This window comes from Oryza sativa, chromosome 7, assembly GCF_034140825.1.
Source record: "Oryza sativa Japonica Group chromosome 7, ASM3414082v1".
NCBI lineage: Eukaryota > Viridiplantae > Streptophyta > Magnoliopsida > Poales > Poaceae > Oryza > Oryza sativa.
In genome coordinates, this window is record NC_089041.1 from 25174066 (window position 1) to 25196180 (window position 22115).

The window sequence follows — 22115 nt, forward strand, 5'->3', positions numbered from 1 at the left end:
TCATATTTTTTTTAAATAAAACGAGCGGTTAAATATTGGACATGAATAATGTAAAGTTACATGGATGGAGAGAGTACTTTACCGGAATGACTACGCATACGACTGGTCAATACGACTCTGTAGTCCGTACGATCATAACCTGAACCCACAGAGGTAATTAATCTAAGCAATGTGATTAGTTTGATGAGGTGAGACATACGTTAGTAGTACGTATAGCACTTCTCATACTCTACGTGCTCTATTGCCCGCTCGTCAGAAAAAAATAATAATTAATTTTAAATAATCTAGGTGTTTCTTTAGTGTGTATAACCAGTTATTCAGACGTGGTTTCTAAACTGCTAAGATTCGTAAGTAGTCCAACCAATTAATCAAACGTGCATCTCGCTCTATGAATAACCAGCATAGTTATGCAAATAAAAAACTTTGATCTCAACTTAATTATCGATGCGCGATTATCATAAAAATTCATGATTAACACGATGATGGTATGGTCAAAGTCTGTTGACCTGATGTTAAGTGACTTTTTTTTTTGCAAGCTTTTCAGTCCATACCAAATGCCACGAGGGCATAGTAGAATTATTAGTGCAAATGCAGTCAAACATCAAAACAGAAACACACATCACACTGATATGGTTCTTCTCCGTTAAGATGAAAAAGGAAGGTGGCAACAGAAGATGAAGACAAACAAAAATAATGCAGGGTTGTGGTGTGTATCTCTTGCTCCGGTGCATGTTGCCAAAAAGCCCAAACAAGGCAGGAGTATACAGGTACAGCCAGCTTTATTTTTTTTTCCTTTCAGGGAGGGAAAAGAAGGCAGCTCACACGCAACACATGGACGTTCTGTGCTTGCAGCATCACAGTAGCTTTTGTTGGGGAATCACAATGCAGCATGAAACCAACACACACAGGGAAACATACGGTTCAGCAATACAATGCTGCAATGCAGTTGTGCAAGCAAGGCAGCATTTACACTTGCACGTCAGATCACGCAACACAAGGTAGTCGGAGCAATTTAGACCACCTTACTCTTCAACCACAATATAATAACAATTTAGACCAATAGTCCTTACTCTTCAACAATACAAGTATATAACCCTTAATGTTGCGTTGGATAATAAATCTTTTATACTTGTACTCTTAATTGTCAAAAACCAAGCCTAACAAATAAGAAGTGGGGAAAGAAAAGAGACATCCTAAATTAATTCTTGACTAGACTAAGGGGGTGTTTGGGAGAGAGAGGCTAAACTTTAGCCCCTCTCTCAAAACCATAAGTCTCTAGGGGGGACTTATGTTTTTGAGAGCTCTCTCCCAAACACCAGTAGGCAGGGCAGCTATGCATCTAAGATATTATGCTCATTTAAACTCGGTTCCAGAAGATTAACATCTGAAGCAAGGCAAACACACACACAAACGGTTAGCTTTGGTCTTCAGAAGTACCAAGTATGCTCTTATTCAGGCATCGACGATTTCACGTTACTTAGAGGCGGGCTGTTTGCTTCTCAAGAAAAGTTCCCTGCGCATAAAGATACCAGCAAGATGACAGCGATCGTTAGTACAATAACAGGCTACTAGCCAGCTATAAACATATTTTAATAAGATAAACGATAAGAGAGAAGAGCAGCGGACTACAGATCTGTAGCCAGCTGTAACACGCAATGTATGTATGATATGTGGGACCATATATTAATAGTATAATAAACAACTATTGTATAAATTGGCTATTAGATTGACTATAGATAAATTAAAGCTAGCAGCGGGCTATACTATTAAACTTGCACTTACATTGATGAGAACCTAAACATTGCAAAAGCAGACTAATTAAACGTGTGCAGAGAATCATTTAATTTACCGAGGCCTGAGATAGAAGGTAATGCAGCTCTCCGACATTTAACCAGATCAGAAACATATAATTCTGTATTAATCACACCATGCGAGACTGTCTCATTCACAGAAGTATAGTCCACTACCTGTTTGACAATAAAGACTGAATTTCAGGATATTCGGTGCAGTGACGGACTCAGAAAGATCACGTTGGGTGTGCACATTCATATCTCTCTTACAGCGATAAATGCAGAAATGAAAATCTAAGCTACGGGATATTACAGGACCTGAATATCAAATTATTATACATACAAATAGTATGCTTAAATGCAGATAAGATTGTCAAAAATAGTGCTTAAACAGTTCAATCATCATCTCATATATAGTGAACAAAAATAGAAAATTACAACCAAGAAATTTAATTGGTTGGATTAAAAATTCTGCACAACAATATAAATATTCTTGAATTGATTCCCATGATCCTTATCATTTAAATGGTTCCAGAGCTAATCAGATGTTTGGAAAGTGATCTAAGCAATTAGAAATTCAAAAGTTGACAACTAAAGGCTAAAAGGGAATCTTTCAATCTAACCTTATTTATTAGTGCTAAATAAGCTAGAAATCCTTATATTTTGGAACTGATGGAATATATATGGTAGCATAACGAATATGTGGACAAGAACGTGTACCTTGTATCCATCAATTCTTGTTTCCCTTTTAAAATTGTCTTTCAAAATGTTCATCTCCTTATCAAACTTATGGGAAAGTGCATCCAGATCATGGGTGATTTTCTTTTTTAAAAGACCATTATGGAGCTTATCCACGGTATCTTGAACCAAGATATGTGTTATTGCCCCTAAGCCTCCAAGAGCATCAAGAAAGGATAGAATATTTTCCATTGTGACCCTATTATGATATAACTCGTTGGCAACCTCACAAAAGATAGTTGTGTACGTCCTCACCATCTGCAATTCAGAAACGATCAGTAAGCCGAACGAAATTTTAGAAGTACAATAGAAAGAAACTTTAGAACTTAATTACCTGATCTGCTGTACGTTGAGAAATTTCGGTTGTACCAAGCCCGAAGGCAGCAACATCCTAGAAATGTTACAATAAAATTGATGAATTAACTTTAGAAGCACCAACTATACATATAACAAATGGAAAGCGTACACATGACATCATAATTTACCATGACCTCCGAAGCTAAATCTAGAGCTAATCGTGCTTTCCTGCAAACCGTTGACACCATCTCCTTCTCGTCTGCATTCTGTCATAGTGTCATCGCCAAATTAAAAGAGAATGAAATGCATCAACGATAAGCTGCAACACATTTATTTTGGTAGATCTTTGTTAAACAATAAGAGCATGCTTGTCAAAATTTCACCATAAAGTAATGTGTTAACAATGAATTCGGTGCATTAGCAAAATACTAGTGAACTTGACATAACCCCAAAGATTGGTCAGCTAGTGCAAATAGGGAAAAGATGTGCGCACTAATTTTTTTTAAAAGAACCATTACAAAAGCAGATGTTTCACATTGTGACTGAATCTTGACTTTTAATAAAGGCAAATTGACTCAATCAGTTAACATTTTTGTTAGTAAGAAGTTTGTAAAGAAATTTTTAGTACATGTAGCATTGCTCTTGCAAATACATATCAATGGAAATGTTATTATTGTGGATTTTTTAATTAGAAGTTTTTTCCCAACTGTTTCACAGACAGAGTATAAACAAGACTAACCAGAATCTTAGAACTGGAAGAATACATCTTCTGCATGATAACCGCAATTTTGTACTTCTCCTTACGGAACATATCAGGGGGCGTACGCTTCAAAAGATCAAAATTAGAGGCATTAGGAACAACAAATATAAATCTAACCGCAGGAAAGTTTGCTAATAATCACTGACTCACCTTATAAAGAAAATGATCTCGGTTACCTCTGTCCCTAGAGTAATAAAACTAACACAGTAGTAGATTGCTTTCAAAATTCCAATTGAAGTTTAAATTTACATTGGGACCACTGTTTTTAGAAAAAAAAAAACTTCTGAACTTAAAAGCAATTTTAGAACTCATACAGCTGATGGTTGACATCATAAGCTTGGGACTTTCATTTGTAACACTCTGGTTTACAAGAAGAAATCAAACATTGGCAAATGCCAAAACATCTACTTCCTCCGTTTCAGGTTATAAGACTTTCTAGCATTACCTACATTTATATAGATGTTAATGAATCTATTTTATGTCTAGATTCATTAACATTTATATAAATATGGGCAATGCTAGAAAGTCTTAGAACCTGAAACGGAGGTAGTATCATTAGTTATCATATTACTCCTCTGTTGCTTATAATTCCCACTGCTCATCTATATCTCGAGGGACTAGTAATCTAGTATTACAGCATGAACCAGATTAATCTAGATTAACATCTGAGATCGAGACTTACCAGGCCCAAGGCTGCTCTGTAATCATCCAGGAATTTGTCTAATCTCTCCTGGAAGATGATTGCTGGATGCTCTGATCTTGCAGCTGCATCCTGTTCGAGCAAGCAATAAGCTTACATCATTATTAGCACAAAAACATAGCGGGAGATCGAAGGCTCGCCGGAAGAGGAGACGATGCCGCTGCGTCGGCTAGCATTACCTCGTCGTCGGCGCCGTCGTCCTCGTGCTCCGGCTCTGACTCCGTTGGGCTCTTTGTACAGTGGGAGCGGAGCTGTATCCTCCTCGCCGGCGCCGGCGAGGGGAGGCGGCGGCGTTGGCTAATCAGAGGGAGGAAGGCCAGGGCGCTCGTCGGCGCGGCGGTCACCGCGAGATGAGGCGGCGACCAGGTGGGGCGGAGCGCCGCCATGTGTTCCGGAGTTTCGCGGAGGAGGAAAAGGGATTAGCGATGGATTTATCTGTTCGTTCGTTGCAACCCCGCATCGTATCGCGCACAAATTAGTTACCATAATACTATCGCGCAACATTCTAAACGATAATTTCAAATCCTAGTTTAGAGATTCACTGGTCAAAAACTCGGATTAAATCCTCCAATTTCGTTCGAAATTTACACCAAACACGGCTACATTTGCCAAGCAAAAACTTGATCACATCATCATCACCTGTTCTAGCTGAAACTGAAAAGCATATTACACGTGAAAAAGGATTGGGATGTTGCTGTTGTTCTACTACTGGTCGTAGGTGTAGATGAAGTCGGAGTTCCCGACCATGGCGTTGAGCACCTGGGAGACGAGGAACCCGCCGCCGGCGAGGACGGCGACGATGAGCAGCGCCGTGACGGGGTTCTTGAGCAGCTCCACGATGGGCTGCGCCAGCGTGTACGCGAACCCGGTGCTCACCGTCACCACGTACAGCGCGTACCGCCGCATGTTGTCCCAGAACTCCTCCACCAGCGGGCCCTCCGGCCCCAGCGCCGCCGCCGGCCCGGCCGCCGCCGCCGACGACAGCGCCACCGCCGCCGCGATGGCCCCGATCAGCGCCCACGTCGGGAGCCCGCACGTCCTGTCTGCCCCGCCACCGCCGCTGACTTCTCCCTCCGCTGGTTCTTGGAGGGGGTGGAGGAGCTGCTGCTCCTCCGTCTTCTCGGGCTCCGGTGGTGCGGTCGTCACGGCGAGGAGGCGGTGCTGGTTCGTTCGCTGAGGGGAAGGGAGGCGAGCTTGGAAGACGGTGGTGCGGCCATGGAGGCGGAGGTGGCGGGGGTGGTGGTGGAGTACGGGGGAGAGGCGAGGTAGGTGGAGGAGCGAGAGGTGGTGGTTCATCTTGCGCCGCCGCGGCTGGCTTGGCCGGCGGTGAGGTGAGGACGGCGGCGATGAGGGAGGAGGAGTGTGTGGTGACGAGTTCGCCTCGCAGTCGCCGTGATCTGCACCCGCTCTGCATGTGGGGTGGTGGGGATGCGGGTGGTTGTTGGGCCGAGTGGAATGTTGTTGGGCCGAAGCAATTGTTGCTGATGGTTGGGCCGTGGGCTTGGTTCGTGTCCATGGGCATGGTTCGATAAATGGGCCGGTTTGGTGTGCGCTTTGGCTTGTTAGCGCTTTTCTACTTTTGTGCGGCTTGTGTAGGCTAAAGTGGCTAACCAAAAGTTTGATGACATGTTAGCGCTTTCTACATCTTTTAATCTGCGCAATGATTTAGCAAATTGTTTTGCTTTTCTCTGCTAGAAAGAGGCCGTCTCGTAATTCGTTTTAGCTTTCGTGAATAACGTGGCGAAATCGTGTTTACTAAAGCATTTTATCACGGTAATGATACGTTGTGGCTATATTTTGTTTCATATTGTATCTTTATCTCTAAAAATTGAAGATGTTTTTACCGGTATTTTTGGTACGTTATTCGTGTATGAGTCAGTTTTTAAATTCGTTCGCCTTTAAAAAATACAGGATGAGTAGTATAAAAAATCTCTTTAAAAAAACTCGCATGCTAACATGAGATGATCAGACTTATACTACCTCCATCCCAAAATGTTTGATGCCATTGACTTTTTTAAAAATGTTTGACCGTTTGTCTTATTCAAAAAATTTAAGTAATTGTTAATTTTTTTTCTATCATTTGATTTATTGTTAAATATACTTTTATGTATACATATAGTTTTACACATATCACAAAAGTTTTTGAATAAAACAAACGGTCAAACATATTTAAAAAAGTCAACGGTGTCAAACATCTAAGGAAGAAGGGAGTAATTGCAGCTAATGATTTTCTAGAAAATTATGCAGCGAAGCAAATTTTAAAATTGAATTTCTCCTTACTAAACCGTATAACAATAATAAAAATTAAAATATTCTTCACCTGTTGTAATGTACGGGTATTTTTTTTCTAGTTTGATCTAAATTGAGAAATATTTAGGCATTTTCTAGCTAGAACTGAACTGAATTAGAAACCTCACCCCTTCTTTCTATTTTATAATAATGTAAAGCGTAGTAAATACTACCACAGAGGCTCTTGGAGGTTGTCTGTACTCCTTCATTCTTATCTTTCACCATAGATTATATTCGTCAAATCGATCAATCGGTAGAAAACACTATATTTTTTATTAGGATTCAACGAGGTCAATAGTATTGATTGATAATATATACTCGAGATAATTTTATCAATTTACTGCTGATTTTGACTTTGTACATTCCGTTTAACAGTACATCTTTACAAGTAGTAACAAAAAACCGAAGGCGTAAGCCGAAGAAGACTTTCTTTCACGCCCTCCTCCAAATCCAAGGGCAGCAGTAGCAGCAAAAGGAAGTCACCAACCCTTCCTTCGTCACCCTACCACCGGTCACCGGTAAACCCGCCCCCGCCCCGCCCGCCGCAACCCCAGCGAACCAAACCAAACCAAACGAAACGAAACGGAGTAGATTCCCCCAAGGCCCCAACCTCCTCCTCGCCTTCCCACCTGTCCACCTCCCCCCCTCCGCCGCCGCCGCCGCCTTCTTCCCGGGGGCGGGGCGGGGAGAGGAGGCGCGGGGGTGCGGGGGTTTAGTATCTCCTCTCGCCGGTGGCCGCGCGGGGAGGTGACGGCCTGAGATTCTCGCCGCGTCCGCCCGTCGTTCTGGTGGTCTCCTCCTCCGCCGCCGCCGCCGCCCGCGTGTTGGGGGAGAGCGGTTTGGCGTGAATCGGGCCGGGGTGAGCGGACGCCGCCGCCGTTGGTGGCTGCTTCATGGAGTGCTTCCTGCTCAGCCTGAACCCGTTCCGGTTCAAGCCGATTTGGCCGCCGAGGACCGCGCCCAAATCTCCCTGAAACCCTAGGGTTTCCCCTCCTCCCTGCCCGGGGATTTCGAGAAAAAGGAAGTCCCGGGCGGCGCTTCCCCCCAACCCCTCGTTTTTTTTTTTGGGTTCATCTCGTGTGTTCCGTGAAATTCTCGTCTTCTCGGAGGTTTCTGAGGGGAGGGAGAGGCTGGGCTGACCGGCTCAAGGTGTTGTGAAAGGACATGAGCTTGCTGCGAGAGGCTCCTTGTCTCGTTTAGTTTGAGTTCGGGCTGGGCGTCCCTTCTTCTATAGGTGACGGTGGTGGTGGTGCTGCTGCTGCGAGGGATGGCGAAGGAGGAGGACGGCGGCGGCGGCCCGGAGTTCGTGAGGTGGAGGGAGGACTTCGTGTCGCAGGAGAGGGGCAGCCGCGTCGTGCATTACTACCTCGAGGACGCCGCGGGCGCGTCGCACCTCGCCGTCGTCGGCACGGAGCGGAGCCTGCGCCACATGCTCTATGTGGTCTCGGAGGATTTCCGGGAGGCGCAGGGTGCCGATGGCGGCGGGCCGGGGGTGTTTGCGCGCAAGTGGCGGTCACGCCGTGAGGTGGTGGATTGGCTCGCCTCCTTCCTTCCGGCGAAGTCCCTCGCCTCGAGTAAGTCTCGCCTCCTTTGTTTATAGTGCTCATACACGAGTTCGGCTGATACTGAATATACCAATAGCTGTTTATTTAACATGCTATATGCCATGTAGTGACTTTAGAACCTAATGAAGTAAATAGCTGGTTTGGAGTATGTCTGTTGTTCACAGTAGGCTAGCCATGAATTCAGATTAGACCTTACTAGTAAAATTTTGGATTTCTAGAAGATCCTGTGCAACTTGCTGTGTACCCTATTTTCGTAGTGCATAATCATTTTTTCTGCGATGGATACAATACGGAAAATTTAGCCTTAAAGGACCTTTAGGACTAAAAGTTCTACCTGAAAGACCTATACAGATTAGACATTATGTGGTAGAGGCCTTTGGTTTATTTCCACCCATCATATTAGACATGGTAACAGGCAATATGTGCTAACTGGTAACATATGTAACTGTAATCACAACATTTGGGACTTGAGAGTGCTTATGCTTTGTTCAAGTTCAAAGAGAAGCCCTTTCAAACAGGGAAATTACATGAACTTTTTACAATAGCTTGTTAGTGACAGTTGTCCTTAGTAATCAACTTTTTCTTTGTTCCCTTTCTTACCACATAATGGTCTGATTACCAGTTTGTTCACCCTGTTAAGCATATAACATGTATGATCAACATATGAACCATTTGTTAACGGTTTGGTCATTTCAGAACTTTCAAAATTTGGATCACATATGGGTAATGACATTGGATTGGATGGATACAGTGAACCTGATAGCTTTATGGGTCACAATCTGGTATGCAATTACTTGTAACTTTGCATACAGTTTGTTCTCATCTTTATTAGCGTTTTGATTTTTTTTATATTGTTAGGGGAAAGCCTGTAGCTCGGACATTATGTGGTCTGGTTCGTCCTGGACTTGTGGCAAGCAGCTTTACCACTATAAAGCTTTTTGTCGTAATGGTACCACAATATCTGTAAGTATTTTGTCATGGTCATGGTCATGTGTGTATACCCAATTGCCCATATTGTTTTCTGAGCTTCATGTGCCATCTTCTTTGCAGACCCACTCTTTTGTGCTTGTCATGTCTGAGGAGGAAAGTCGCTATCTTGCATACTTGGAAGATATGTACGAAGATAAGAAGGGGCAGAAGAAGGTTAAAGTGCGATGGTTTCATCAAAACCAGGAATTTGCTTGCGCTATACCTCCTCCCCCTCCTCATCCTTGCGAAGTTTTCATCACTCCTTATTCTCAAGTAATCAGTGTGGAGTGTGTCGATGATATTGCAACTGTGTTAACTCCTGAGCACTATGAAAAATGCGTCAATACATTGCCAAATTCTTCTATGGTGGGAATCCGTTTCTGCTTTCGCCAATACAGTAAAAATAAGTTTAAACGTTTTGACCTGAGATCATTGCGTGGATATTTTAGTCAAGCTGTTGTTTTGTCCTTAAAACTTCCCCCAGAGCAAGAAAAGGATGATGGTTCTGATATCATAAAAACTTTTGAGCAATGGACACCTGGGAAGACAAAGTTTCCTAAGCAGTTTGAGAGGCTTTACTCAAAATGTTTGGGAACTAAAATCTGCCGAGGCCCACAAGAAGACTCCATAGCATCTTATCAGAAACCAAGCAGTAAGCAATCTCCCAGAAAACATCTCTCAGTCAAGTTCATAGGGCCCCAGAATCAGCGTATGCCAACCTACAATGTTGGTGACAGAATAGAGGTCTTGTCTCAGGACAGTGGGATTGTAGGCTGCTGGTTCAGGTGTACAGTTCTCAAGTCATGTACTAATCATAACAAATTGAAGGTTCAGTATGATGATCTCCAGAATGCTGATGATAGTGGGAGATTGGAGGTATGACTACTGGTCTTAGTTTGAAATTTAAGTGGTATATGTATTTTTGAAAGGCAGAATATGCCATAATATTTGGTATTTTGTTGTTACTTCTATTCTTTTTCGTAATGCCATGATTTATTTTATTAACTCTGTGTAAAATGTATGCTTTCATAAGAGGATGAGATTATTCTATGCTTCTTTGTAGGAGTGGGTACCTGTATCAACATTGGCTCGTCCTGATAAACTGGGATTGAGATGCCCAGAGCGACGCAGAGTTAGGCCACGCCCTCAACAAAATAGTTTGGCTGACGGAACTAATCTTTTACCTGGAGCTGCTGTTGATGTATGGCAATTTAGTGGCTGGTGGGAAGGAGTTCTAGTCAGTGCAGACAACATTTCAGCTGATAGCCTACAAATATATTTTCCAGGTAAATTTCCTTTTTGAATTTTTTTTTCTGGTCCTTTCTTCCAATGAAAAACAACAAGTTGTTTTGATAAAATAGATCCTTCTGCAGTCCGTATCTAATTTTGACCTTCCAAGCTAGGGGCAATTGCAAATTTGCTGTTGGATTGAATCGTTATTGCAAGACTGCCACTAGAAAAATGCAAAAATGACACACTGTCATTCGAGTGGTATCCCTGCAAAATTGAAAAAACCATTGGCAAATTTGCAAATGCCCCAGTGGTATTCCTTGCAAGCGTATGGAAGCTAAACCATGTTCCTTATCATCAAACAACGATTTCCTATGTTCTTTAATCCTCTATTTCATCTGCAACATGTTGATATTTCTATTGTTTTTACAGGCGAGAACTTCTTTAGTGTATGCCAGCTAAAGAATTTAAGAATTTCGAAAGATTGGGTCAAGAGCCACTGGGTTGATATAGAAATGAAACCAGATGTGTTATCGAAAATACCTTCGGTTGGTGTTCAAACAAGGCAACCTGATAATCTGACATCTGTTGAGAGGCCGGACTCCAGAAATTCTGCAATGTCTGACCAAGAGCTTGCAGCCATACAAACAAACTCTAGTGAAGATAAACAAACAGGAGCTGATCAGCCAGCAGAAGTTAGTTTGACTGATATGGCCTCTGCTTTTGCAGAGGACCAGAAACAAACAGTTCTAGGAAAGCGACCTAGGGATGATGATGCTGAACAACATTGCAATGGGGAAGTAGGCATAGATGTTGGCAAATTGTGAAGTTTGGGAAGCGCAACCTCATTAGACGTATGTACATAGCTATAGATATGGTAATTGGACCCCAGCAGAGGGGTTTTTTACTAGGTTGCTGATATCAGTGAGCATCGACATCTTTTTTCATACACGTGTTCCCTTGTTTTACTGTTAGCTTCCCACTTTCAGGCTTTCTGTCACCAGATACAGAGGTTGCAAACTAAATATTACCCTTACCAGTCATATTGTATAGCAGTCTGATTGATCATTGCTTCTCTTATGTTTTCCTCCGGAGTCTGGACTATAGTTTCAGTTTATTCTCAATTGTTAATATAGTTTAAGTTCATATGAATAACATTCTTGTCCTAGCTTGCTTGTGCTACAAGAGTATATCTGCATTTAAGCTGTTGTGAAGATTCAACGACTAACAATCACACATTGTGATTGGGTATGGTGTGCAATTGCACATCCATCAAGTATGAACTGCACTTGCGCATGTTGATCTGAAGAAGTTGCAAAATGAGTGGTTTTTTCTCCTCCTCAAGTTCTGTATCATCTATTTGTGGCATCCTGGGATCTGAAGTCAATTCTACCTGATGCCAATGCCATCCCATGATATCATTATCTTCTGTTATGTTAGGCCTGATGTCCCTGGCACGAGCATGTCACATTCATATGATGCATTACCTAGTTCCTTTACACATGCAAACTCTCATCTGCTATGATTGGCTGGTCTAACAAATCTCCGGTCCCATTATATCGCAAACTTTGAATTCTATAAAACTCAATCTTTGAAGTTGATTTTATGGTTTCATCGTGGTTTATTTTACAACATTTTGCTTTTGTATCATTAAATTTTACCTATAAATTACTTTTTGTTTGCTAATAATAGGCGATACGAATAAGCATAAAGATAAGTGAAATGATGGGGCTGCTCATCTCACTACATATGGATGTATGTCAAAGTTTGTTACATGGTACATCGTTACATGTCAGCTATTATATCTACTAGGTACATGTTCTATCTGCAGACTGCAGTGGAGAAGGAACCAGCAGCAGTCTGAACTTTCTGAACTTGTGAAGAATCGGCGATGATCTACAGCCGGAGCCACTGCTCGCCGTTGATGAAGCTCCGGCCGATGAACGGCCGCGCCTCGTCGTAGGTGAGCGTCCGCGACCACGGCACCCTCTGCTTCGTGCTCGCCCCTGGCCCTTTGCAGTTGTACTCCCCGAACAGCACCGTCCTGTCAGAAGATTCAGACACATTCTCTGTCATTTTCTGACGGATATGATATGGCAGTATCGTCTCTAGGATTTCAGAAAAGAAAAGGAACTCATTTGGTAACAGCCTTGTCACATGTGGTAACTGAATTCCCCTATCAAGACTGTTTGGTGAGCCTGCAATGCAACTCCCAACCACTTCCTATGCCATTTGATCATCGAGGATGGTAAGTTGGTAACTAGTAAAATTCAGCTAAAATATAATCTCTTCGATCAATAATATTAATATGCCATGTGAACCTGACAGAGTAGCTGCAATTATAATTGTAACTGTAATTTTAATCAAGAGCAGCAAATTGAGTGTGTGATTAAATGGCAGGAAAGTTGATCACTTTGTTCTTGATTGATCACCCCAGTCGCTCCATCCCTGGGGGACGATGATGCCACTGAGGTCACAGTAGGAGTACACCACTCTGGAGTACTTGCCCCATGCTCTTCCCAGGTAGAGCATGCCGGAGCCGGTGAGCCGGCAGCCGACGAAGCTGAACCCGGACTCCTCCGACGGCGAGCTCCGCTGCGACGCCGCGATCGCGCCGTAGCTCGTCGCCACGGCGTGCAGCGTGCAACCCTGACAAAAAGAAAAAACAAAGTTACAAAAATTCAGACTGCCAAGAAGCTAATTGTCCATTTTAATCATGGCATATTACTGCCTCCACGTGTTACAGTTGTATATTGATCTAATAATAATATATTGACGTGTAAGGTTTTTGCATGTTCGTGAAAAAAATAAATTGATCATGGCACCACATTGCCATGTAATGTCACTCTCATTAACACTCACTCCGGCATTTTTCATTCAGTGACAGTTGTGCCGAAGGTAGAAAGAGAATGTGACCACTAATTCTGAACACCGATTTGTGTAAGAGCATTGGTGGCATTGGTGCAGGGCTAAGTGCCTAACCACCTTATCCCACTTAGCTATATAGCTAGGTTAAGCAAGGTGCTAATCTAGGTGCCTCACCAGAGTGAGAAGTTCTTTTGCTGTAAGGTATAAAATGGAAGAGTTGGTGAATGCCTGAATTGTGAGTTTGTGACAGCTCTGATCGGACCAACAGGAGACACAGCATAAAAGGTATAGTACTACTAGTCTAGAGGACAACTAGAGCAAAGTGTGGGGGACAGAGTGTCCAAAGATTTTATCATGCTATACATAAACATATTCTTAAAAAATATAAAATACTTCCTCCATTTTTATTTACGTGACATTGGTTAGTTCAATTTTGATTTGACCAATGTCAAATAGAAAAAACATATGTTGTATTAAACATCCAATAAGAACTTAGTGAGATTAGGGATTTGCAACTGCTCTCTATCTCTTTAAACGAGTATTCAGCGGTCATACTTGTTGTGTGTAGTGGCGTATGTGCGCGTCCCTTCTAAATAGAAATAGAAGTCGGTTTTTCTTATAGGATTATTTCTCATGGTAACAGTACACTACTGATCCTTACCAAGAATTACCACAAAAATACCTGTGGTTAATTTGGGCAACATCCTGACTTAATTAGACAGTAGTAAAAGGCAGCAACAGTAGTAGTAACAGCAGCTGTGGTTTAATTTTATTTATTTATTAGTTACCTGGTACAAGGACCTTGCGTTGCCAAAGATGAAATCGATGGAGCCCTGGATGTCGCAGTTGTAGAGGTAGTGCCTCCCGATGTTGTCGAACAGCGTGTCCTGCGTCCCCAGTATCCTGCACTTGTACAGCACCGTCTTGTCGCCGGACAGCCTCAGCGCCACCGCCTGCTGCCCCACCGCCCCCGGCGCCGCCGCCGCCGCCGAGTTCTGCACCACCACCACGCTTGTTACATCCAGGAACACGTTTCGCCGCCGCCGGCGAGCCGGCCGGCGACGACGACGACGACGACGTGCGGTGTGTGTATACCTCGAAGGTGATGTGGCTGGCGCAGAAGTAGTCGGCCTCGACGGCGACGGAGGCGGAGTAGAAGGTGCCCACCTGGTGGCCCGACGCGCCGACGTCGGACGCGCGCGAGTGCCACGTGATCACCGTGTGGCCGGTGCCCATGCCGATCAGCGACACGAACGGCTTCGTGATCGGCACCGTCACCTTCTCCCTGCACGGCACGCCGTCGCCGGCGAGGTCAGCGCCATTGCAGCTTCAATTCCAGTCTTAAAAAGCTTCGCGAGATAGGACGACATTAACTCGTCCATGGCGGTTACGAGAGGGACAGGTAGTGGGGAGGCGATCGATCGGTCGAACACCCACGTACCTGTAGACGCCCGGCCTGACGACGATCTTGACCCTCCTCGTGTTGCCGGCGGGGACCATGTCGACGGCGCCCTGCACGGTGCGCGAGTGCCCCGTCCCGTCCGGCGACACCACGATCGTCGTCCGCTGCTCGCCGCCGCCGCCGCCGCCGCTCCTCTTGCCGCCGCCACCGCCGGCCGTGTCGTCCCACGTGCTGCTCCGCGCCGCCCCGGCCGGCATGCTCAGGTCCTCCCACGTGATGAACCCGCCATCACCTCCTACTCCGGCGCCGCCGCCGCCAGCCACCGTCACGGCGAACACGAGCGCCACAACGACGACGAGCACGCCCGTGGCGGCCATGTCCAACTAGTCGAGAGCTACCGATCTCTAGCTAGAGCTAATTAACCACGCGGATTAATTTGGAACACACGAGAGATCAACCAGCTTAGCTTAATGGAGTATATATCGAGCTCGCTGATTTCACATTACACACGCCATGGATGATGACGACGACGATGTGAAGAAGAAGAAGAAGAAGAAGAAGAGAAGAAAGGATGGAATGCAAGAAGACGTTGGAGGCGTGAGGAAGTGATGATGCCATTAAATATGGGGAGCGCCACACACAAAGCCATGGGTGTTTTGGTGTGCCCATTGGAGATATATCAAAGATTTTTAACATTTTAGGGCACAAAAGTGGGTGTTTTTGCTTATGGAGTTGTGTACACGGTTTCGTCGACCGCGAAAAACCATTTTTTTTTCATGAGACTAATTTCGTCCACGAAAAACTTTAGCGGTTTGTCGCTCGAAAAGCCGCTTTCATCCAGGTTGCGTGATAGTGGGGACCTATTTGTCAGTGACTGTTTCGTGATGGTTCTTTAAGAGTGGATTGTTGGTAGAGCTAGCACGATGGTGTTGCATTGCATGGACTTGTTTTGTGGGAAGGGAACTCATAAGGGTGTGATAGTTATTGCATAGTATTTTTTTTGTGATTAATTAATTAATTAATTAGTATGTCATGGCATAATGGTTGGTGCTTTGTTTTATTGATTACAAGAATTGGAAAGGTTGTTCATGAGTTGTGCACGAGAGAGACCAAGATTTGTTTGGGGAATTTTCGTGGTGGAATTTGGACAAGGTAGGCTGATCAAACGGGGTAGTTAGTAGGTTGTTAGTGCAGAACGGTTGAGTCTAGCATGCACGTCCCACTTTCTCAACCCTTTTTACCTAGCTCTTGTGAATTGTGATGGTCCATAGTTAACTGCTTTTCTTGACCTAAATGGAGAAAAATTAGATTGGCAAAAATGTTTTCTAAAACAAAGCGCTAATGCTTCAGATGAGAAGAATGGCAAGAGATCAATGGTCAATGCCATTTTGTTTCCTATTGCTAGTTATAATGGATTAGGCGAAGAAGCATTATGTAAGTGCGAGCCTAACACTGCTGAAATCTGTCAAAAGGTCAATGCACTAGAGCTATTTTTGACGATTAGGTAATCTTCTGCAGAAACCTGCAGTTCAAGTAAAGCCGTTTACTGTGCAATCAAATGAACATGGGTTGTGTAGGATCTATGCCCAAATTACTCAAAAATTCAGCAAATCGACACGCTTATTCGTGACAACTTTCATCAAAATTTCGTTTACAAATGAGCACGGTGAAAGCAATTTTTCAGACCGCACTTTGTCGTTCAACTCAAAATCAAAGTCAGCCTATAAAGTCAGACAACTTTGTACAAGTGTGAACTTAAAACGAGTTCATGTCCTTGGTCGTGCCAAATAAAAATGGACTGAAATAGTCCGTATTTGTATGAGGGATTGATGAATTCAATATAGGCTCTAGTACTTTCAGGCTCAGCCTTGCAACAATGAAATGGTCCTGTGGTTTCAGCCCATGGACTGGTTACTGGTTAGAGATTTCGTAATTGTCATGCTGTTCTGTGGAAATTTCCAGAAGCTTCTAGAATCACCATATGCACAAACAGATATGGCATATATGTATGCATACAAAAACAGTTTTTGTTCATGGGTGATTAAAACATGGGTACAAGTGATTCCCGAATTCCAAATTTATTGTGATTGATCTTTTCACAAATCACAATATGTTCAGGAGATTACCGAAATTTGGTATATTCTCATTTGGGTTACTCTGGATCCCAAAAAACTTTACAAGGAAGTGGGATTTTGCTGTGTCATCAGCATATGCTTAAGCTTTGCATACTGCAGAGAAGTGGAATTTTTGCATTGGCTAACAAACCAAGTAAACTGTGATCATATTTAGCAAGTGATCTTCAAGTGGGATATTAAATTTTTACATAATCCTAAATACTTATTCAGGTTCCAACTACCATCTCCACTTCACCAAATGTTACACATTTATTTCTGCAAAATAGAAAAGCATATATTAGGAACAAACAAATTCAGCATAGACAGCACAACCAGATTGCTACAGATTGGCAGTTTTTTGGCAGGGGATGCACAAATGCAAGGCAGTATTTATATACTGAGGCAAGTAAGCGATTGAGTACCATGATATTATATCCCACTAGCCTAAGCGATTGAGTGATATACTGAGGCAAGTAAGGTTTGGAAACCGGAGCGGAATGTCCCTAGCCCACTACACCAGTACAACATGGTACTCTAGCTAAAGTCTGCAATGATGACCATGTGCTTCATCCTTCATGCGTTAAGTCGTTATGCCATAGCCCATAATATTGTTTGTTAACATCTACGTTGAGACATCCACAGATAGAAATAGTACAAAATTGGAAATGCTAACAACCAAAAGATGCCTTGGATGATGTTATAGTTTATTAAATTGAAATTAACATGTGGCATCTTGTTTTACATCCCTTTCCCTCCTAAATAAACACAGGCACGTCATTAGTCATAGGAACTTTCTATACTTGAACCAATAGTCAGTGGAGAAAATACAGTACCAACCAAGAAGCATACAAATGGGAACTAGGTATAGTGAAAGGCACACCCTTAACGGCTTAACAGTAATGGGATCCATGTTCGATAAGAGAGGCCTCACAGCCCTGATTTTGTTGCATCCACGCTTGAAAAAATTCTCAAACTTCAGACTTAGGTATTAGAATTCCAGAAATTTAGAAAATATTGCGTAAGCTAGCAACTCTAGTCTCTAAGTAACCCTTTTTTCATTAAGTTACAAAAGTTGGTAACCATTTCATATCTGATAATCACACTTATGACCAGCATAATCCTCACAGCGAAGCAAACATAGATATTTGATTATATAAATAATTTAAAAGAAGGAAAATCTATCTCCATGCAGCATCAAGATCAGGGATAGGATCAATTTGTTCATACCTAATACTTGTTCGACGATTGTTCAAGTTCAGGCCTGTGGACTGACATGCGAGCAATCTCAGATACTGCCGTCTCACTAGCCTGCGTATCATCACCAGCAAGCTCCTCATATGCAGCCTCGAATGCTTCTTGCCAGAACCGTGGAAGCCGTACCCGATCAACACCGGTGCGTGTGTACACATCCCACATCCGGCGCACTAGCTTCTCTCTGTCCTCCATCTCCTACTCATTATTTAAAAATTAGGCAAAACTTCAGTACAAGATTTCATTCACAACTAAAAAATGCATATAGTTTTGCTCGTCTATGTTTTAGCTTAGGATTCTGCTGGTCATATTGACTAGACAATTATGCAGATGAAGCTTGGGAAATTAAACCGTTAACACAAATAGCATATGTTCCAGACACCAAAATCAAGAAATAAAGGTGACTGCTTTCTCGTCCATGTAATGGAACAACTTAAAATACCATCAGACCAAAAAAAAAAATCATCATGTTTCCAGCAGAGCGTGTACCCTTCCTTAGCATTTTTTTGATAATGAGCATTTTCTTAGCACAGAACTAAACCTTTCAGAAGAGAAAATATGCAATGTATGTCCAAATGAAACTCTATAAACAGAGAAAATTACTAGATTGCAGAATGCTTAGTCTACTATGTGAATTTCTAATAAAATAAGCTGTTTGTGACTTTGCTGAAACAAGTACCCATTTCATCCCCACTATGAAATCTGAAATCAACCAATAATGCATCTCCTTTTTCGCAATGTCAGACCGTTGGGACTTGGGAAAAATGCATGTACACATCGGACAGTTGAGGAACAATGGAAGAGATTAGGCACCGACCACCGAGTGGCGGCAAGATCTGGAAGGAAGGAAGGGAATGTTGGGGTAGGGGAGACATACGAGGGGGTCGAGGTCGTCGATAAGCGGGTCGGGGAGGTCCCCGAACTCGGCGGCGAGGTCGCCGGAGGACCAGCGGATGGTGACGGAGGCGGCGAACATGGACCAGAGCGCGAGGAGCGCGATGGCGGCGAGCGCCCACGCCTTGTACCGCCCCTTCCCGAGCAGCGCCGCCTCCGCCCCGCCGGCGGCGGCCGAGATGGGGATGGAGATCTTGGTCGCCGGCGGCGGCGTGGAGGAGTGGTGGTGGTGGTGGTGGTCGGCGGGAGCCTTCATGGCCAGCCTCGAGTATGGCGGTGGCAGTGGGAGCTCAGCAGCTGGGTCTGGGACTGGGCGATGTGGGCAATTACTCTACCTTTTGATGAGATGATTTGAGCAACGTGTTTATTTTTCTTTGATAGTTGTAGTGTACTCCCTACGTCCAATAAAAAATTAAACCAGTATTAAATATAATATATTCTAATACAATAAATTTAGAAATACATATGTCTATATTTTTAGGATGTGTCACACATCCCGTACTAGATTCCTTTTTTTTTTTACGGAGAGAGTATATGGATAAGAGGACCAAGATTTTAATTTTTGATGTTGCTGCCAATCTATTTTTGTTAATGATGGCTATGATTATTCACTCAAGGAAAAGAAAGAGAAGTGCTAGGAGAGAATGTGTTAAATATGGCCCAATAGTTAAAAGAGATAGGATGAGAATTGAGTATCTAGACACAAAAATTTGGAGGAACGATACCACTTGTATCAACATACTTAGACTTACGTTATTACCACCTTTTAGAAAAGACTCTTTGTTTTGGCTATGTAAGTTCTTTAGAAATCGTGGTTTGCTTAACGATACCATCCACATATCTATTAAGAAACAAGTAACTATGTTTCTAAATACAGTAGGGGACAGCCTTAGAAATAGATTAGTTATCACTAAGTTTGATAGGTCTGGAGAAACAGTTAGACGTTATTTCAACAAAGTGTTTCTTGCTGTTGGTGAGCTACAAGATGAACTAATTAGGCCTCCTTTATTGGACACCCCAACTAAATTTGCCGGGAATCCTAGGTGGAATCCTTACTTCAAGGCGTGAGATTCATCTATGTCTCATTTTCAATTTTATATTTAAATAAACTAGTATGAATGGTGAACAGTTAACAGTGATGGATAGTATATCATCACTAACTGTTGACACCAAGACCCTTTACTAGAAGTTTTTAGCAACTGCTCCCTCCGTCCTAAAATATAAAGATTTTTATGGTTAGACACCGGTATTAAAAAATTATGTGGAATTAAATGAGATAAGATTATGATTGGTTGAGAAGTAAAGGTAGATGAGAAGATTGAATTGTGGAGGGTTGTGATTGGTTTAGAAGAGAATGTTGATGAAAAAGTTATTGTATTTTGGGACAAACCTTAAGCGCTAAAAGCTGTTATATTTTAAGACGGGAGGAGTACAATTCCTTTTAACATATGTAGCTCTATAGATTCTCAGTAAAAAATATATGTATAGTTATATAATCCACGAAATAAACAAAATAAACAAGAAGTCAAAAACTGAAAAATCCAACCTTTGTAAATTCTTATAAGCCAAGCAATTGTTAATAAGAATTTTAAGCTACCGAGAGCTTTAAGCCTTTTAACTCGAAGTTGCCAAACAACTGTAAATCTTGGCTAAACCGCTAACGCATGTGAAAGTAGGCCTGGTGATGGTGGGCCTTGGGCTTAGCATGATCTGTATTAAACTAATTAAAACTGCTAAATCGCAAAAAAAAAATAGAAGTTGCTCTAAAATATCAAATAAATCTATTTTTCGATTTTATAATAATTAAAACTCAACTAATCATATGTTAATACCACATTATTTTAAAACACTTAATTTTCATCTTTATTTACATGAGTTTCAAACACCACCTACCTATATACTTAAATAAACATCTCAAACAAAATTGGTTTAATTAGGAGTTAGGTGGCCGTGAGAGCCTGTATAGGTGTCCAAACGGGCGGCACGGCCCGGCCCGGCACGGGCACGGGTCCGGCACGGCCCGTTTCGGCACGGCCCGTTAGGCACGGCTGATGAAACGGGCCGTGCCGTGCCGGCCCACGTGCCGAGCCGCCGGCCCAAGCACGGCCCGTGGATGGCCGGGCCGTGCCCGTGCCGGCACGGCACGCCTGCGGCCCACGGGCCGTTCGGGGCACGGCGGCCCGTGAAGGCAGGCCGGCAGCTGAGGCCTGAGGCCCAGTGCACAGTGTTTTTTAAAAAAAAAAGCAAAGGAAATGTATAAGGAAAAAAAATTAAAAATGGAAATAAAATGTTTAAAAAAAAGTAATGATTTACTAATGTTAAAAAATGAAAAAATGGTATTTAAAAAATGGAAATAAAAGTTTTTAAAAAAAGTAATGATTTGCTAATGTTAAAAAAAAGAAAAAATGGTATTTTTTTTGTTGTGTTGAAAAATTTAAAAATATAGATTGTGATTCATTATTTTGAAATAATTTAAAGATAAATCCACACTTGCGAAAATATTGCAAAAGAATTTGTTAAAAATAGTAATGACCTTTATTGATGTTTATATCATTACAGGATACAATGATACATGCTGCCTCGTTAAAAAATTTGTCATGTAAAAACTCATAGGGGAAAATGAGAAAACCATGACAAAGAAAAGAGTACAGCTCAAAGGTCAGAACTACTTCTAACAAAATTCTACTGGGGTTGGTCTGGATCCAGGTAGAGTTGCTCGAACTGGGCGGCCAATTCTTGGTTGTCCGCAGTGTATTGGGCATGTTGTCGAGCAAGCTCCCAGTCTTTAACGCTTAGTAGCATTTCGATGTGGTCGCTGCGCAGAGTCGTCCTCCGGTCTTCGATGATTCGGGCGCATAGACTGAAGGCCGATTCGGAGGACACCGTCGACACGGGCACCGTCAACACATCCCGTGCTAGTTTTGAAAGCACAGGATATGTTATCTTGTGGTCATTCCACCACCCGAGGACGTTGAAATCTTGTGCTTCGTGGTGGATGGCGTCGCTGTCCAAATAACCGGACAACTCTTCGGCCACAACATGCGAAGAGGCGTCTCCACTTGTAGCCGACGAACTGCCACCACCTTGGATTGAAGACGATCCACCCCAAATCCTACCCCACTGTATCTTCTTCTTACCTGTAGTGGGGATAGGAGGGGGTCTCTGCTGGCGAACTTCCTGAAACTTTACTTCATATCTTCCAAAAACCTCATATAATTTACGTCTAACCTCAGTATAAAAAGAACTAT

General features: G+C 42.9%; 5 protein-coding genes across 7 annotated transcripts; 1 reads left to right on the forward strand and 4 right to left on the reverse strand.

Moving 5' to 3' along the window:
* Nucleotides 1-866: 866 nt before the first annotated feature.
* LOC107275924 (uncharacterized) lies at nt 867-4763 on the reverse strand. Its single transcript, XM_015791233.3, has 8 exons — nt 4465-4763; nt 4268-4357; nt 3565-3651; nt 3014-3091; nt 2863-2919; nt 2511-2786; nt 1850-1967; nt 867-1513 (listed from the first exon to the last, which is right to left on the reverse strand). The coding sequence occupies exons 1-8, from the start codon at nt 4669-4671 to the stop codon at nt 1500-1502; spliced, it is 927 nt and encodes a 308-aa protein (XP_015646719.1). The 5' UTR covers nt 4672-4763; the 3' UTR covers nt 867-1499.
* Nucleotides 4764-4827: 64 nt separating this feature from the next.
* LOC4343859 (uncharacterized) lies at nt 4828-5686 on the reverse strand. Its single transcript, XM_015791236.3, has one exon. It carries the CDS (start codon nt 5579-5581, stop codon nt 4991-4993), a length of 591 nt encoding a protein of 196 aa, XP_015646722.1. The 5' UTR covers nt 5582-5686; the 3' UTR covers nt 4828-4990.
* Nucleotides 5687-7126: 1440 nt separating this feature from the next.
* On the forward strand, nt 7127-11493 carry LOC9269932 (uncharacterized). Of its 2 annotated transcripts, XM_015791227.3 has the most exons (6): nt 7127-8148; nt 8836-8921; nt 8998-9102; nt 9190-9984; nt 10172-10394; nt 10771-11493. In XM_015791227.3, the coding sequence occupies exons 1-6, from the start codon at nt 7842-7844 to the stop codon at nt 11163-11165; spliced, it is 1911 nt and encodes a 636-aa protein (XP_015646713.1). In that variant the 5' UTR covers nt 7127-7841; the 3' UTR covers nt 11166-11493. The 2 variants fall into 2 exon arrangements, with proteins under 2 accessions (XP_015646713.1, XP_066168299.1); XM_066312202.1 differs by lacking the exon at nt 8836-8921.
* Nucleotides 11494-12040: 547 nt separating this feature from the next.
* Nucleotides 12041-15257, reverse strand: LOC4343861 (pectinesterase QRT1). 2 transcript variants are annotated; one of them, XM_015791229.3, is made up of 5 exons: nt 14648-15257; nt 14302-14491; nt 13995-14201; nt 12752-12987; nt 12041-12382 (listed from the first exon to the last, which is right to left on the reverse strand). In XM_015791229.3, the coding sequence occupies exons 1-5, from the start codon at nt 14983-14985 to the stop codon at nt 12235-12237; spliced, it is 1119 nt and encodes a 372-aa protein (XP_015646715.1). In that variant the 5' UTR covers nt 14986-15257; the 3' UTR covers nt 12041-12234. The 2 variants fall into 2 exon arrangements, with proteins under 2 accessions (XP_015646715.1, XP_015646716.1); XM_015791230.3 differs by lacking the exon at nt 12041-12382 and having other exon boundaries at nt 12608-12987; nt 14648-15238.
* A 1333-nt stretch (nt 15258-16590) lies between these two features.
* LOC4343862 (uncharacterized) lies at nt 16591-19178 on the reverse strand. Its single transcript, XM_026027261.2, has 3 exons — nt 18851-19178; nt 17950-18171; nt 16591-16998 (listed from the first exon to the last, which is right to left on the reverse strand). Exons 1-2 carry the CDS (start codon nt 19121-19123, stop codon nt 17950-17952), a joined length of 495 nt encoding a protein of 164 aa, XP_025883046.1. The 5' UTR covers nt 19124-19178; the 3' UTR covers nt 16591-16998.
* Nucleotides 19179-22115: the final 2937 nt, after the last annotated feature.

Excerpts from the sequence above, each read along its gene's own strand:
- LOC4343859 (XM_015791236.3), bottom strand. The coding sequence starts at position 5,581 with ATGAACCACCACCTCTCGCTCCTCCACCTACCTCGCCTCTCCCCCGTA.
- LOC4343862 (XM_026027261.2), bottom strand. The coding sequence starts at position 19,123 with ATGAAGGCTCCCGCCGACCACCACCACCACCACCACTCCTCCACGCCG. Across the intron at positions 18,172-18,850 it reads TCGACGACCTCGACCCCCTC|GAGATGGAGGACAGAGAGAA; the intron begins GTATGTCTCCCC and ends AATAATGAGTAG.
- LOC9269932 (XM_015791227.3), top strand. The coding sequence starts at position 7,842 with ATGGCGAAGGAGGAGGACGGCGGCGGCGGCCCGGAGTTCGTGAGGTGG. Across the intron at positions 8,149-8,835 it reads GGCGAAGTCCCTCGCCTCGA|AACTTTCAAAATTTGGATCA; the intron begins GTAAGTCTCGCC and ends TGGTCATTTCAG. Across the intron at positions 9,103-9,189 it reads GTAATGGTACCACAATATCT|ACCCACTCTTTTGTGCTTGT; the intron begins GTAAGTATTTTG and ends TCTTCTTTGCAG.
- LOC107275924 (XM_015791233.3), bottom strand. The coding sequence starts at position 4,671 with ATGGCGGCGCTCCGCCCCACCTGGTCGCCGCCTCATCTCGCGGTGACC. Across the intron at positions 3,092-3,564 it reads CTTCCAGTTCTAAGATTCTG|AATGCAGACGAGAAGGAGAT; the intron begins GTTAGTCTTGTT and ends ACACTATGACAG. Across the intron at positions 2,920-3,013 it reads ATTTAGCTTCGGAGGTCATG|GATGTTGCTGCCTTCGGGCT; the intron begins GTAAATTATGAT and ends TAACATTTCTAG.
- LOC4343861 (XM_015791229.3), bottom strand. The coding sequence starts at position 14,985 with ATGGCCGCCACGGGCGTGCTCGTCGTCGTTGTGGCGCTCGTGTTCGCC. Across the intron at positions 14,492-14,647 it reads GTCAGGCCGGGCGTCTACAG|GGAGAAGGTGACGGTGCCGA; the intron begins GTACGTGGGTGT and ends CGTGCCGTGCAG. Across the intron at positions 14,202-14,301 it reads CCAGCCACATCACCTTCGAG|AACTCGGCGGCGGCGGCGGC; the intron begins GTATACACACAC and ends GTGGTGGTGCAG.